This window comes from Scyliorhinus torazame, chromosome 4 (assembly GCF_047496885.1).
Source record: "Scyliorhinus torazame isolate Kashiwa2021f chromosome 4, sScyTor2.1, whole genome shotgun sequence".
Taxonomy (NCBI): Eukaryota; Metazoa; Chordata; class Chondrichthyes; order Carcharhiniformes; family Scyliorhinidae; genus Scyliorhinus; species Scyliorhinus torazame.
In genome coordinates this window covers 91,007,833-91,022,972 of record NC_092710.1, presented here as the reverse complement: position 1 = coordinate 91,022,972, position 15,140 = coordinate 91,007,833, and the positions used below count along the sequence as shown (strand labels likewise).

General features: G+C 44.7%; 1 protein-coding gene across 1 annotated transcript in view; it reads left to right on the top strand.

The window, feature by feature from the left end:
• The window catches only part of LOC140411415 (protein eyes shut homolog), a 214,823-nt gene that overhangs the window by 195,030 nt on the left and 4,653 nt on the right, over window positions 1–15,140 (top strand). The window contains exon 4 of the mRNA XM_072500523.1: window positions 12,270–12,378. Coding sequence (XP_072356624.1) covers window positions 12,270–12,378 — 109 coding nt within the window. The remainder of the gene's footprint in view (window positions 1–12,269; window positions 12,379–15,140) is intronic.

The following is a 15,140-nucleotide window of genomic DNA, read 5'->3' as shown; positions in this document are numbered from 1 at the left end:
ACAAACTGAATATGATGAAGAGTGAGATGTTTGTAGTCCAGGCAAGCGGTCAGGAGGGCCAGCTGTGGGAGTTACCGTTCAGGTTAGTGGGGGACAGCTTTAGATATCTGGGGGTACAAGTGGTGCACGACTGGGGCCGGTTACAGAGGTTGAGCTTGTCCCGGCTGGTTGAGCAGATGAGGGGCGAGTTTCGGAGATGGGATGCACTTCCGCTGTCACTGGCGGGGAGGGTGCAGACGGTTAAGATGACAGTATTGCCGAGATTTTTATTTGTGTTCCAATGCCTCCCGATTTTCATCCCGTGGTCCTTTTTTAAGAGGATCAACAAAATCATTTTAGGCTTTGTTTGGGCAGGTAAGTCCCCAAGGGTGAAAAAGGTGATGCTCGAGAGGAATCGGGGGGAGAGGGCGCTGGCCCTGCCAAATGTTAGCAATTATTACTGGCCGGCCAATATTGCGATGGTAAGGAAGTGGGTGGTGAGGACGGGGACGGTTTGGGAGCAGATGGAGGCAGCTTCATGCAGGGGCACCAGCTTGGGGGCACTGATAACAGCCACTTTGCCGTTCCCGCCGGCGAGATATTCCACCAGTCGCATGGTGGTGGCGGCCCTGAGGATCTGGGGTCAGTGGAGGAGGTACGTTGGTGCAGTGGGTGCACAGTGTTTGTTCCACAATATGTGACAACCATCGGTTTACTCGGGGGAGCTTAGATGGGGGGTTTCGGGTCTGGCAAAGGGTGGGAATTGAGAAGATGGGGGACCTGTTTCTGGAAGGGAGTTTCCCCAGCTTGAGGGCGCTGGAGGAGAAGTCCGGGCTGGCAGCAGGGAATGATCTTCAGGTGCGGGACTTTCTGCGCAGGCAGGTATCCTCCTTCCCACTCCTGCCACTAAGAGGGATTCAAGATAGGGTAGTGTCGAGGGGATGGGTGGGGGAGGAGAGCATCGCGGACATCTACAAAGAAGTAATGGGGCGGAGGAGACGCATATAGAGGAGCTGAAGCGTAAGTGGGAGGAGGAACTGGGGGGTGAGATGGAGGACTGCCTATGGGCGGAGGCATTGGGCAGGGTCAAAGCGACCGCTACATGCGCACGGCTTAGCTTGATCCAATTTAAGGTGGTGCACCGGGCACACATGACAGTGGCCCGGATGAGCAGTTTTTTTGGGGTGGAAGACAAGTGTGTCAGATGTGCGGGTGGACCAGCGAACCATGTCCACATGTTCTGGGCATACCCAAAACTTAGGGGTTACTGGCAGGGGTTTGCGGATGTCATGTCCAGAGTATTGAAGACAAGGGTGGAAATTAGTTCAGGGGTAGCGATTTTTGGGGTGTTGGAAGCCCCAGGTGTCCAGGAGGAGAAAGAGGCAGATGTTTTGGCCTTTGCCTCCTTGGTAGCCTGTCAAGTGAGAGTACCTTTAAGAAATGCGTGTTTAAGAAATATACCTTTATGAAATGGAGCTGCTCATGTTACTGGAGTGATGTCAGAGTGTGGGTGGAGCTGAGCTCTACTTCTGCTTTTTAGTTTCAGTTTGAGAAAAAGCTTGGGTGTGTCTGTGTTTTTTCAGTGAGCTGCATCTGAAGTTTAAACAAAGAGCTGTAGGTTGATCTCTGCCATCCAAAGACTATCTACGGATCATTTGGTGAACCCAGAATTGTAAAAGGTCTCCGTATTGAATGTAAACCTAATGTACTCCTGTTTGAAGGTTTGTTAAGTCTTTTGATGTTAAAAGGACAGCTTGTCGTCTTTGGGGTTGTATTTGAATTAAAGGTTGCTTAGATGTTCACTGTTTGTTTTAAAAAAGGTTAACTTGAGTTCATAGAATAAACATTGTTTTGTTTTTAAAAATACTCGTCCATTTTCTGCTGTAGCACACCTGTAGAGTGGGTCGTGTGCTCCCCATACTACAATCTATTAAAAGTTGTGGGTCAGGTGAACTCCATGATACACTTCTCTAAATCCTGACCCATAACAAGCCCGGTGGCGGGTATTATTGGCTTGGAGAGATTCTAGGCCTCCGAAGCCGGAGGCCTGGTTAACCGACATGGCGAGCTTTCTCGGCCTGGAAAAGATCAAGTTCGCCTTCAGAGGGTCGGTGTCAGGGTTCGCCCGGAGGTGGCAACCATTCATTGACTTCTTTGCGGAGAATTAATCGTCAGCAGGGGGGTGGTTAGGGTAGCATAGAGTAGGGGTGAAATAGGCGGGCCTAGGAGGGACGGATGTCAGCGTCTGCATTATGACTATTGTTCTTTGTACTTATATTTTTTATACTGTGGTTGTTTGTAATGCCAAAAATACCTCATTAAAATTGTTTGTTTAATAAAAAACAATATCTGGAATTAAAAGTCTAATGATGACAACCGACGGACCATGAAACCTTTGTCTATTGTCATTAAAATAATCTGGTTCACGAATGTCCTTCAGGGAAGGAAATCAGCCATCTCTACCTGGTCTGGCCTACATGTGACTCCAGACCCACAGCAATATGGCCTCTGAAAAGGTCGAGCAAGCCACTCGGGGAGATATCTGCACATTAATGATGTTTCTCAGTCGCTCTCTCTCAGGGAGTGACTAGCATCCATAAGCAACCCCCCCCCCCCTCTCTGAGAGATATCTGTACACTGACAGGTGTCTCTCTCTCTGTCCTTCTCTCTGAGAGAGATATCTGTACACTGACAGGTGTCTCTTTGTCCCTCTCTCTGAGGGAGATATCTGCACACTGACAGGTGTCTCTCTGTCCCTCTCTCTGAGGGAGATATCTGTACACTGACAGGTGTCTCTCTGCCCTTCTCTCTGAGGGAGATATCTGTACACTGACAGGTGTCTCTCTGTCCCTCTCTCTGAGGGAGATATCTGTACACTGACAGGTGTCTCTCTGTCCCTCTCTCTGAGGGAGATATCTGTACGCTGACAGGTGTCTCTCTGCCCTTCTCTCTGAGGGAGATATCTGTACACTGACAGGTGTCTCTCTGTCCCTCTCTCTGAGGGAGATATCTGTACACTGACAGGTGTCTCTCTGTCCCTCTCTCTGAGGGAGATATCTGTACGCTGACAGGTGTCTCTCTGTCCCTCTCTCTCTGAGAGGTATCTGTACACTGACAGGTGTCTCTCTGTCCTTCTCTCTGAGGGAGATATCTGTACACAGACAAGTGTCTCTCTGTCCCTCTCTCTCTCTGAGAGTTAAATATACCCTGATTGGTGTCTCTCAGTCACTCTCTCAGGGAGATACCAGTATATTGTCGTAAAAAAACATCTAGTTCGCGAATGTCCTTTAGGGAAGGAAATCTGTTGCCCTTACCTGGTTTGGCCTACATGCGACTCCTGATCCACAGAAATATGGTTGACTCTTAATCGCCTCAATGTTGGCCAATATATGCTGGCCCAGCCAGCAACGCCCACATCTCATGAACAAAAAAAAACATTCTTATCCACTCCTTATCCAAGTCTGTCACAGCCTTTACTTGGAAGATGCACTTGCCTCTCTTTAGGCAGACACCTACTTGGGGAAAGCATCTGAGGATCTCTTCTAGATGTCCATGTGCCCTTTTTCAGTTGTCCCCGTGATGAGTACATCATCTAAATATACCACTACTTTGGGTAGCCCCTGGAGGATGCCTTCGTAGCTCGAAGTCAGCACATATGACAGGGCTGCACTGCTGTGCATGTGCTGCCGACAAGTGCGCCGGGAACCCTGACCTCAGAACCCCCAGATGACGCCTGCCAGGGCATCGCAGGCCATGGGGCGAGGTAAACAACTGGCTGCCTCCATCTCTGATGCAAATCCTTGGGAGACACATAAATGTAGCGGTAGAACTAGGAAGGCAAAGCACATTGAGTGTACCGGGGGAGGGGGTAGGTAGAGGGAGTGGGGATTGGGGGATGGGGGGTGGCCCTACACATTAAACACCCTTGTGCACAACCATTATGACGCCTCTGTCATTTACTTTCTTCCACAATACGGGATGACCTCCGATCCCTTGGCCCATCTTTCCAGGCATCCCCCCATCCCCGTGGCACCCACCCATCATCTGGCGATGGGCGTGTCCCCAGAACTGTGTCCCATTTCCTGTGTTCGGATGTTGGCTGCTGCATGTGTGGTGTTGCCTCCCACAGTGTCCAGGCATCAAGGTGTGATCGGGATGCTAGGCAATGACTTCCACATGCTACATGGCCCACCAACCCACCAGAATCCACTTGGGATGTGTGAAGTTCTCACTTAACCACGTTTGCCAATTCCGATGGGCAATAGCCTTCAGCCGCACGGCCAGAGACCATGGCAATCGGCAGGGGTTATGGGCGGTCGTTGGGGCAGATGGGCAGGGACGAAGGTTGCCCCCGGAACGGATAAACACGATCCAGAGGTTGTCAGTGTGATGCCGTGAGCGGTTGCTGCTCCAGTGTCTTCCCTCCCTCCTCCTATGGCGGCCTACCCCTGCGGAGGGTTCCCCACCATCTGGGGCAGTAAACCCAGCACTCCTGGGCTCTTTGACAGGGAGCAAAGATGGCTACTCACCTACTCGGCTCCCCACAGAAGCCCTCCCGCCAGGTTCACGTTTCGCAAAATGAGTACTAATCGGCGCCAGCGTGAGCACTTGCTGGGAAGGCCGCTGAATGACAGCAGGCTGTTGGAAATGGGGTGGCTCCCGTTAATTGTATGCAAATTGGGCTTAAGTGACGATAATTGGTTTCTCTACAGCGAGATCCTTATTTCACCTCCGGGAGTGGGCCGGTTGCATTGCAAACTGGCACCTGGCACGTTTCTCATTTTTGGCCTCTCCCGCTATTCACCGGCCTCGTTTTGCCTAAACGAGAGCGTAATGAGGCAAGAGAATTGCGCTCTTAGTCTAGACTGACTCTAAGCGTGTGAAGTGGTTGATGACATCACAAACATCACGTGACTTGACTCTTAAAGGGACCATGCAACAGCACAACAATAACAAACAGTGGGCTGGATTCTCCATCGGCGGATCCTCCGTTTCAACGGCAGTGCACTCACGCCCACGGATTTCCCAATGGGGTGGGGAGCCCATAATGGGAAACCCCATTTGCTGGCTGCTATGGCGGAGGATCCTTCTGCCGGTGAGGACGCTCCACACAAGAAAACGGGTGTGGACGTACAGAGAATTCCACCCAAATAAGGAGTCACTTATTTAAGACTCAGATGAGGAGAAATTATTTCTCAGAGGGCCGTTAAATCTCTGCAACTATCTTCCTCAAACGACAGTAGAATCAGAAGTATTTGAATATGTTTAAGGCAGTGCTAGGTAGATTCTTAATTAATAAGCTGGTGAAAGGTTATCAAGGGTAGGCAGGAATGTGGGGTTGAAGTTACAGTCAGATCAGCTATAATCCTATTAAAAGGTGGGGCAATCTCGTGGGGCTGAGTGGCCTGAGGAGCTCCGAATTCATATAGTCATATGATCACATCATATACTTGAGTTCCAATCAATTAGAAAATGGCAGCGATCCTCTTCGCTCATCACTTGAGCAAACATCTTTGGCTTTGTTGTTTAGTTAAGGAAGCTACTGGTATTGGGTTAAGAATCATTCCATTAGTTGTCTCATTTATGTTAAGTATCCAATAATTGGCACTGATATGTAAAGCGCTTCCGGTGGCCTTTGTGTCAGGTGATGTGATGTTAGAGTTTTGTGTAGAGTCTGTTAAAGTGAAATAAAGGTGTTGGTGAAAAGGAGCAGAACTTTTGACTCTTTATACACCAGCAGCTAAACATCTAACAAATGCCGTGCAAATGTGAAGGGTTGAAAGATACAACTTTTCCAGACCAAACCAAGGAATGAGTGAGAAGAAAAAAACCCAAAGATATATGGCTGAACCTAGAATAAAGATGGCCAGATATGACTATCCCCCCTTATTTTCTGAAAGGGGATCGTACGACCAATGGAGAAATGCAGTAGTTGTGTGGACTAAGGTAACTGCCTTGAGAAAGAGAAAACAAGGTACGGCATTGGCTCTTTCTCTACCTTATGACAATAAAATCCAGAGCAAAATATTTTCTGAGCTGGAATTGGACTCAGAAGAAGATCTGCAGACTTTATTACGTTATATGGATAAGATTTATAAGAAGGATGACTTGTTAAGTGCGTATGAAGCATGGTCGGATTTTGATACGTTCCGGAAAATAGAGGATTTCTCCATTGAAGACTATATAATGGAATTTGGGAGACTATATAAAAGGCTGCAGAAACAGAACCTGGAATTTCCACAGTCTGTGTTGGCCTTTAAATTACTTGACTGTTCTCGAGTGAGCAACATGGATAGGCTCCTGGTTTTGACAGGAGTTCAGTTTGCGGATAAGGATACCTTATTCGATCAGGTGACAGAAGCTCAAAAAACGTTTCTGGGGAAACATTCAATTCCGATGGCTCTGGTGACCCAAATAGGTCAGCCTGCAATAAAGCAGAACATGGAAGATACACTACTAACAGGATCGTGAAATCGTACGGCTAAAAACAGGTTCCAAGACTATAGAAGGAAATCAAGACCCGGAAATTATGAAGACAGAAACCCAGTTAGAACCTACAATAGGAAAATGAACCCCAGAAATGCATGAGGCATGATAAATAGATGTTTTCGATGTGACTCTCAATACCATTATGCTTTCAACTCTCCAACACGTTATAATAGTGTTTGAAGTGACACATGACACAGAAGAGTCAGAAGAGGAAAAAGATAGTGACCAGAAAGAAGGCATTGTCCTATTAACAAGCAGTTTTACACCAGTAATGAGGGTGTTGGTTGCAGAATCCTTCAGTTGTGCTGTATTGGACAGTGTCTGCACATCTACTGTGTGTGGAATTGACTGGTTAAAATGTTACCTGGACTCCTTGAATGCTGAAAATCGTAACAAGGTGAAGGAATTTGAAAGTTCCTCAAGTTTCAGGTTTGGGGATGATAATACTCTGAAGTCGCTGAAAAGAGTGGTAATCCCTTGCAATATTGCCTGAGTGAGGATCATTTCATTAGCACGGATGTTGTATCAAGTGAGATACCTTTGCCTCTGAGCAAACCGTCAATGAAGAAAGCACACATGAAACTGGATATGTAACAGGAAAAGGCAACAGTTTTTGGAAAGACGGTGGACTTACAATTTACACAGTAGGGACACTATTGTATTCCATTACTGACAAATAATATTTCAAGTACAGTTGTTAAGGATGTGTTAATGGCAGTTGAAAATGGGACTTTAGCTGATAAAAAGCTTGTTGTATTAAAACTGCATAGGCAATTTGCGCATCCGTCTCCTCAGAGGCTGAAAAAATTATTAAAGGATGCAGGGGTAAGGGATGAAGACTATACTAAACTGATAGAACAGGTTAGTGATCGCTGTGAAGTTTGTAGGATGTACAGAAGGACACCAGCACGGCTGATAGTAACTCTACCTTTGGCCAGGGATTTTAACAACATTGTGGTCATGGACCTTAAGATCTGTGATAAAGCCAGTAATATATTTATTTTGCATTTTGTAGATTTAGCAACCGGATTTAGTCAATCAACGATTGTACGAAGTAAAGAAAAGAGAGTAATTCTGGATCAAATCGTGGGAAAATGGATAGGGACAGGAATGGGCCCACCGGAAAAATTCCTTACGGACAATGGGGGAGAATTTGCTAATGATGAGTTTAGGGATATGTGTGAAAACGTGAATATCACGGTTATGAATACGGCTGCAGAAAGCCCATTTAGTAATGGTGCCTGTGAAAGAAACCATGCTGTAATCAATGACATGCTCCGGAAAATTTTGGCAGATAGACCAAACTGCAGGCTAAATTCAGCTTTAGCATGGGCGGTACATGCAAAGAATTAATTGCAGATGGTTGGGGGTTATAGTTCCTATCGATTAGTGTTTGGTAGAAATACTAAAATTCCGTCCATTTTGGATGACCAGCCTCCAGCTTGGGAAGGGACTACAATTATCTCTGCCTTTGCTGAGATTTAAATGCATTACATAGCAGTAGAAACGCCATTTTGGAAGCAGAAGTCTCTGAAAGAATTCACAGAGCTTTAAGGCATAATGTACAGCCATCAAATATTGTTTTTCAGCAAGGGGAGATAGTATACTGTAAGAGAGACAATTTTAATGATTGGAAAGGCCCAGGGAAGATCATCGGCATAGATGGCAAAACAATTATTGTGCAACATGGCAATCAAACTGTTAGGGTCCATTCATCAAGGATAATGGGTACAGACTACAAATTTTCAAATTTAGACAGAGCAGACAGACATGATGAGGAACCAGGGTCATCTGGTACGCAAGTGTTACAGAACTATGAGGACCAGTTAACAGATATAGACAGGGTTTCTGTAGAGGAACACAACACTTCTGATGAATTAGAACAGGCCATTTTTCCAAAAGGACAACTGCCAAAAGTTAGTACAAAAGTGACATACTTGCTTGAAGGGTCTAGTTAATGGAAGGATGCAACTGTTATTAGTAGAGCAGGGAAGGCCACTGGAAAGTATAAACGCTGGTTGAATGTACAGCATTCAGGGGAGGGTGTCAAGACAATGGATTGGGAACACGAAGTTCAAAAATGGAGGGTACAGAAACGCACTGCCGTTCAGATAGTGAACAGGTCTGCACAAAAAGGTCAAGAACTATTGCAAGGACATCCCACAGCAGAAGGGAAAGATCAAGCAGTGGCAGTACAGAATGAGATATCAGGCAGGAGAGGGGACGTAGTTTATCAAGGTCTCGGAACATGAGTAAGACTACGAATACTAATAGGAGTAGAAGCCCACATTCACGTGAGATTTTGGTGGCTTCCAATAAATTAGATGAAAAAGTTATCAAAGATGCCAAACAGCAAGAATTGCATAGTTGGAGTGAATTTGGGGTATACATGGAAGTACCGGATAGGGGACAAAGAGCTCTATCCCACAGATGGATTTGCATGGAAAAGGTTCTTCTGGATGGAACTTATAAGGCAAAGGCCAGGCTTGTGGCAAGGGGATTTGAAGAAAACTTAGAAGATCAGGATTTAAGGATAGATTCACCTATGGCAGGAAAGGTTATTTTAAAGATCTTCTTGGCTCTATTAGCCACAAAGGCATGGGAATGCAAATCTATAGATATAAAAGCTGCCTTCTTGCAGGGGCATCAGCTCCAGAGAGACATTTTTCTCCGTCCTCCTAAAGAGGCAGCTAGCACAGAAGGGATACTCTGCAAGTTGAACAAATGTGTCTATATGTTGAATGATGCGTCTTGAGTCTGGTATTTTTCAGTAAGGTCAGTTTTGTTAAAGTTAGGCTGTTGCCAGTTGAAAGCAGATCTGGCAGTGTTTTACTGGCACTATAAAGGAAATCTTTCTGGCATCTTTATGATGCATGTCGATGATTTTTTGTGGAGTGGGACTAGTGATTCCGAAGCTACTGTTATCTCTGGTTTGAGGAAAGAATTCAGGGTTGGAAGTCAGGCTTCCAGTGCATTTATATATATTGGACTGGAAATTGGACATTCTAAGTTAAGGGCAACTTTACGTCAGCAATCTTATTTGGAAAGCATCAGCCCAATAGCAATTAACCATGGCCGGGTTTCACAAAAAAACGCAATGGTTTCAAAGATGGAAAAAGAGCAACTGTGAAGTTTAATTGGGCAACGTAATTGGTTAGGAAGACGGACTTGATCGGATGGGAGTTTTGATGTCTTAGAGTTGAGTACAAAAATGAATGATTCCAAAGTGGAAGACATATTAAGAGCAAATAAAGTGTTGGTCAAACTAAAAATGCAGGAGTGTGTTTTGAGGTTCCCGGTTTTAGGTGACCTTAGACACTTGAAACTCATAGTTTATAGTGATGCGTCCTTTGCAAATTTATGTGATGGGGTTTTAAGCGCAGGAGGTTTTATAATTTTCCTTTTGGGGAACAGTGGTAAATGTTGCCCTTTTGTGTGGAAACAAAGAAAATAAGGAGAGTGGTCAAAAGCACTTTGGCTGCTGAGACGTTGTAGAGGCGGTGGATATGGCCTTTTATACATTGACAGAAATTTTGGGATTAGGGGATTTGGGTAATATACCTATTGAATGTCACATTGACAATAAATCCCTGTGGGAAAATGTGCACTCTTAAAAAAAAGTGTCAATGAAAAAAGGTTAAGGATAGACATCGCAAGTTTGAAGCAGATGTTGGACAGAGGGGAAATAGCAAAAATTAAATGGGTCGACAGGAGCTATCAACTGTCAGACTGTTTTACAAAAAGAGGGGCTAGCTCACAGAAACTTTTGGATATTGTTAAAGAAGTTCCATCCAGAAGAATCTTTTCCATGCAAATCCATCTGTGGGATAGAGCTCTTTGTCCCCTATCCGGTACTTCCGTGTATACCCCAAATTCACTCCAACTGTTTCTGTGACTGTTTTTCTTTCTTCCAAAAATGAAGGGGGGAAATTGTGTGTGTGTTTTTGAGTTTCTTGTAATTTTGTTTTCGCCTAATTATTTTTTTTTCCTCCAAGGAAAGGGAGACTGTTAAGTAATGGGTTAAGAGACATTCCAATTAGTTGTCTCATTTATGTTAAGTATCCAATAATTGACACTGATATGTAAAGGGGCCTCAGGTGACCTTTGTGTCAGGTGATGTGATGTGATAGTTTTGTGCAGAGTCTGTTAAAGTGAAATAAAGTGAAAAGGAACAGAACTTTTGACTTTGGCAGCTAAACGTCTAACAACTGGGGCTATTTGTGACAGTTGTGTAAATGAGTAATTTATAAACGTAAAGGCAGAGTTGCCAATATATTCAGTGTGAGACTTGCCTGAAATTTATGTATTGAGAATTTTATTTTGGAGCTGTTTGGCAAATGAGGGAATTTGCGCTCCACCTCAGAACTATTTTGCTCTCTGGTAGGAAATTCAGCATCCTGCACATGCTTATTGAATAGGCATAAAAATAACATGATCTTCTATCAGTTCTGTGGGGAGAATGTTGCTACTCATTATGTTTAAATGTAAACTCCCAGTCGGATGACATCTTCCCCCCCTCCCCCACCTCTCTGGATGCAGCACCTTTATCTTTCCAGGATGGCCATGTGGAACTCCTTTCTCCTCTATGCCTTAAGTATCCACAGATGGTATCTCAGCTGGTGCCAATTAATATTGCACGCTGTGCGCAGCAAGAAAATATTTCACACTCTCGAATACTGGAATGCAAGTCGAAGCATTAAACATCCCTTGTTTAATAATAATGCAGCAGGCATTGCACAACCCTGTTGTTGTATTAATAACAAGTATGCAGAAGAAAGCTGTGAAATGCTGTATGTATGTGTCAGTCAGTCACGGTTTTTTGAATGTCTCACACCTTAAATGAGGTTATCAGCAAAGGGAAATGGGACAATGGTAAGTCCAACTGTTGATTTTATAGTCAATAGATGTTCGGGTTCTGCTTCAAAGACCTGGAACTCACATGAACAAGAGGAGGCCATTCAGTCGCTCAATTAGATCATAGCTGAGCTGCATCTTAATTTCATCAAGGTGGCACAGTGGTTAGCACTGTTGCTCCACAGCGCCAGGGACCCGGGTTCGATTCCCAGCTTGGGTCACTGTCTGTGCAGAGTCTGCACATTCTCCCCATGTCTTCATTAATGTTTTTAAGATAAAGATAGATATTTATTTGAAGAATAAAGGGATTAAGGGTTATGGTGTTCGGGCTGGAAAGTGGAGTCCACAAAAGATCAGCCATGATCTCATTGAATGGCGGAGCAGGCTCGAGGGGCCAGATGGCCTACTCCTGCTCCTAGTTCTTATGTTCTTCCAGGTGCTCCAGTTTCCTCCCACAAGTCCCGAAAGACATGCCTGTTAATTGGACATTCTGAATTCTCCGTCTTTGTCCCCGAACAGGCACCAGAGTGTGGCAACTAGGGATTTTCACAGTAACTTAATTGCAGTGTTAATGTAAGCCTACTTGTGACACTACTAAAGATTACTATTATCTACCACCCCCTCCCCACTCCCCTCACCCCTTAATTTCACCCTTATCCATCAGAAATCTACTGAACTCAGTGTTGAGATTTTGAATTGACTCCTGCAAGACTCAGTAGCTTTTTAGGGAGAGAGAGTTCCAGATTCCATTGCCCTTTGTATGAAGAAGTGCTTCCTGACATCACCTCTGAGTGGCACAGCTGTTATTTGGAGGTTATGCTCCCAGGTTCAGATAGTTTGTCTCGCTCTACTTCATCAACTCTTTTAATCATCTTAAAGACATTTGATGGTGCAGCTGTAGTTATTAGAAATATTAACATTGATTAAAGGTCTATCTTTCCTTTCAGGTATCAGCTACCACCCATCAACCAGGGTGGAGACTGTGTGATTGAAGTGGGAGTAGCAGGGGGTGTGCCTATACAAAGAAGAGAATTTTGCCCGCAACACATGTCGCAGGTAGGTGGATGTTGTCTCCACTGGTTTTAAATGATTATTTTTAACAATATAGCAGGCTATGTTTGTAAATAGGTTATATGTCAAAGGATACGTTAATTCTAGAAGGCTGGTATTTGTGCATTACAAGTCCTGACATGATGACGTGCTCAGTAGTATCCACATTTTAGTTAAAAAATATCAGTTTCAATCCCTGTACAAGAGTATTGGGTTTATCCCTTACGTGGAGGTGTTCGAGGATAATGTCATGCATCCTTTACCCTGAACACAGGTTTGATAACTGGAACACAACACTGGTATTTGGTTGATATTATTTACTAAACCAACTAAAGAGATAGTAAAACATAACCTCTTACACACAGTGGATAGGGGATACAGGTATCAATGAGACTCACACATCAAGGGATCTTCAGGAGATCACAAGCATGCTGCCATGATTGCTTATACTAGCCTTGCCAAGACGAGGTCTAATCCTCAATGAAGCTCCAGCGTCTGCAACTCTAATATCTTTGATTGTAAAATAAATATGGCTTTCTTTCAAATCTCCAGCAATAATTCACTACCTCTTTGAATGAGATTCCATATTTTAAGTTCTCTTTCTGGACTGGGGTGGTCAATTAGCATTGCAGGAAGTTTTTGCAGCGAGCTGAACAGGCACTTATGCAGAAATTCAGCAACTTCATCAAACTCACAGGGAGGTTAAGGATGAGCAGCTGGTTTTGCGCAGAAAATAGGGAGAAGCAAAAGTCATCCAGCAATAATTCGGGAGTATCACTTCCTCGCATATGTTGCTTGATGATTTGGCTTTGTCAAAGGGAGATCATGTCTAACTAATTTGTTTAAATTTTTCAAGGAGGTGACTATATCTGTTGATGGAGGCAGTGTAGTTGATGTAATATTCATGCATTTTAGTAAGGCTTTTGACAAGGTCTCACATAGGAGACTGATCAAGAAGGTAAGAGCTCATGGGATCCAGGGCAATTTGGCAAATTGGATCCAAAATTGGCTTAGTGGCAGAGGGTGATGGTTGAAGGTTATTTTGTGACTGGGAGCCTGCGTTCAGTGGTGCACCACATGGATTAGTGCTGGGTCCCTGTTTGTAGTGTACATTAATGATCTAGATGGGAAGGTGGGGGTATGATCAGTGAATTTGCAGATAAAACAAAAATTAGTGGTGTGTCAAAGAGCGAAGAAGAAAACCTTCGGTTACAGAACAATATAGGCGGGCTGGTCAGATGGACGGAGCAGTGGCAAATAGAATTTAACCCTGAAAAGTGTGAGATGATGCATTTTTGGTGGATGGATGGACAAGGGAATATACAATGAACAATAGGCCGTTAGGAAGTACAGAGTACCTGAGGGACCTTGGGATGCATGTCTACAGGTCCCTCCAGGCAACAGGATAGATAGATAAGGTGGTTAAAAAGACATATGGGATACTTGCCTTTATTAGCCGAGGCATCAAGAATATAAGAACAGTGAGGTTATGATGAAAATGAAATGAAATGAAAATCGCTTATTGTCACAAGTAGGCTTCAATGAAGTTACTGTGAAAAGCCCCTAGCCACCACATTCCGGCTCCTGTTCGGGGAGGCTGGAACAGGAATTGAACCGTGCTGCTGGCCTGCTTTGGTCTGCTTTAAAAGCCAGCGATTTAGCCCAGTGTGCTAAACCAGCCCCTTAGCTGTACAAAATGCTCGCGAGGCCACAGCTGGAGTAGTGTGTATTTCTGATCACCAAACTATAGGAAGGATGTGACTGCAATAGAATGAAATGAAAATCGCTTATTGTCACAAGTAGGCTTCAAATGAAGCTACTGTGAAAAGCCCCTCGTCGCCATATTCCGGCGCCTGTTCGGGGAGGCTGTTACGGGAATTGAACCGTGCTGCTGGCTTGCCTTGAAAGAGTGCACACGAGATTCATTAGAATGTTGGCTGGGCTGAAGCATTTTAGCTGTGAGAACAGGCTAGTTAGGTTGTTCTCTTTAGAGCTAGAGGTTGAGTGGGGACTTTGTAAAAAAAAAATTTATGCGATGAGCATTTATTGCTCATCCCTATTTGTCTTGAGGAGGTGATGGTGCTTCTTAAACGACTGCAGCCCCTGAGGTCACCCCACAGTGTTGTTAAGGAGGGAGTTCCAGGATTTTGACCCAGTCACATTGAAGGAATGGCAATATATTTCAAAGTCAGGATGGTGAATGACTTGGAGGACAACCTCCAGGTGGTGGTGATCCCAGGTATCTCCTGTTCTTTTAGGTGGTAGTGGTTGTGGGTTAAGTACAATTCTGCTGCTGCTGATGGCCCTCAGGTATCATAGAATCACAGAATTTAGAGTGCAGAAGGAGGCCATTCGGCCCATCGGGTCTGCACACCCTTGGATAGAGCAGCCTCCACCTTATCCACGTAACATAGAACATAGAACAGTACAGCACAGTACAGGCCCTTCAGCCCACAATGTTGTGCCGACCATTTATCCGAATCGAAGATCAACCTGACCTACACCCCTTCAATTTACTGCTGTCCATGTGCTTGTCTAAGAGTCGCTTAAATGTCCCTAATGACTCTGACTCCACCATCTCTGCTGGCAGCGCATTCCACACACCCACGACTCTCTGTGTAAAGAACCGACCTCTGACATCTCCCCTATACCTTCCTCCAATCACCTCAAAATTATGTCCCCTCGTGACAGCCATTTCCACCCTGGGGAAAAGTCTTATCACCTTGTACACCTCTATCAAGTCACCTCTCTGTCTTCTTCACTCCAGT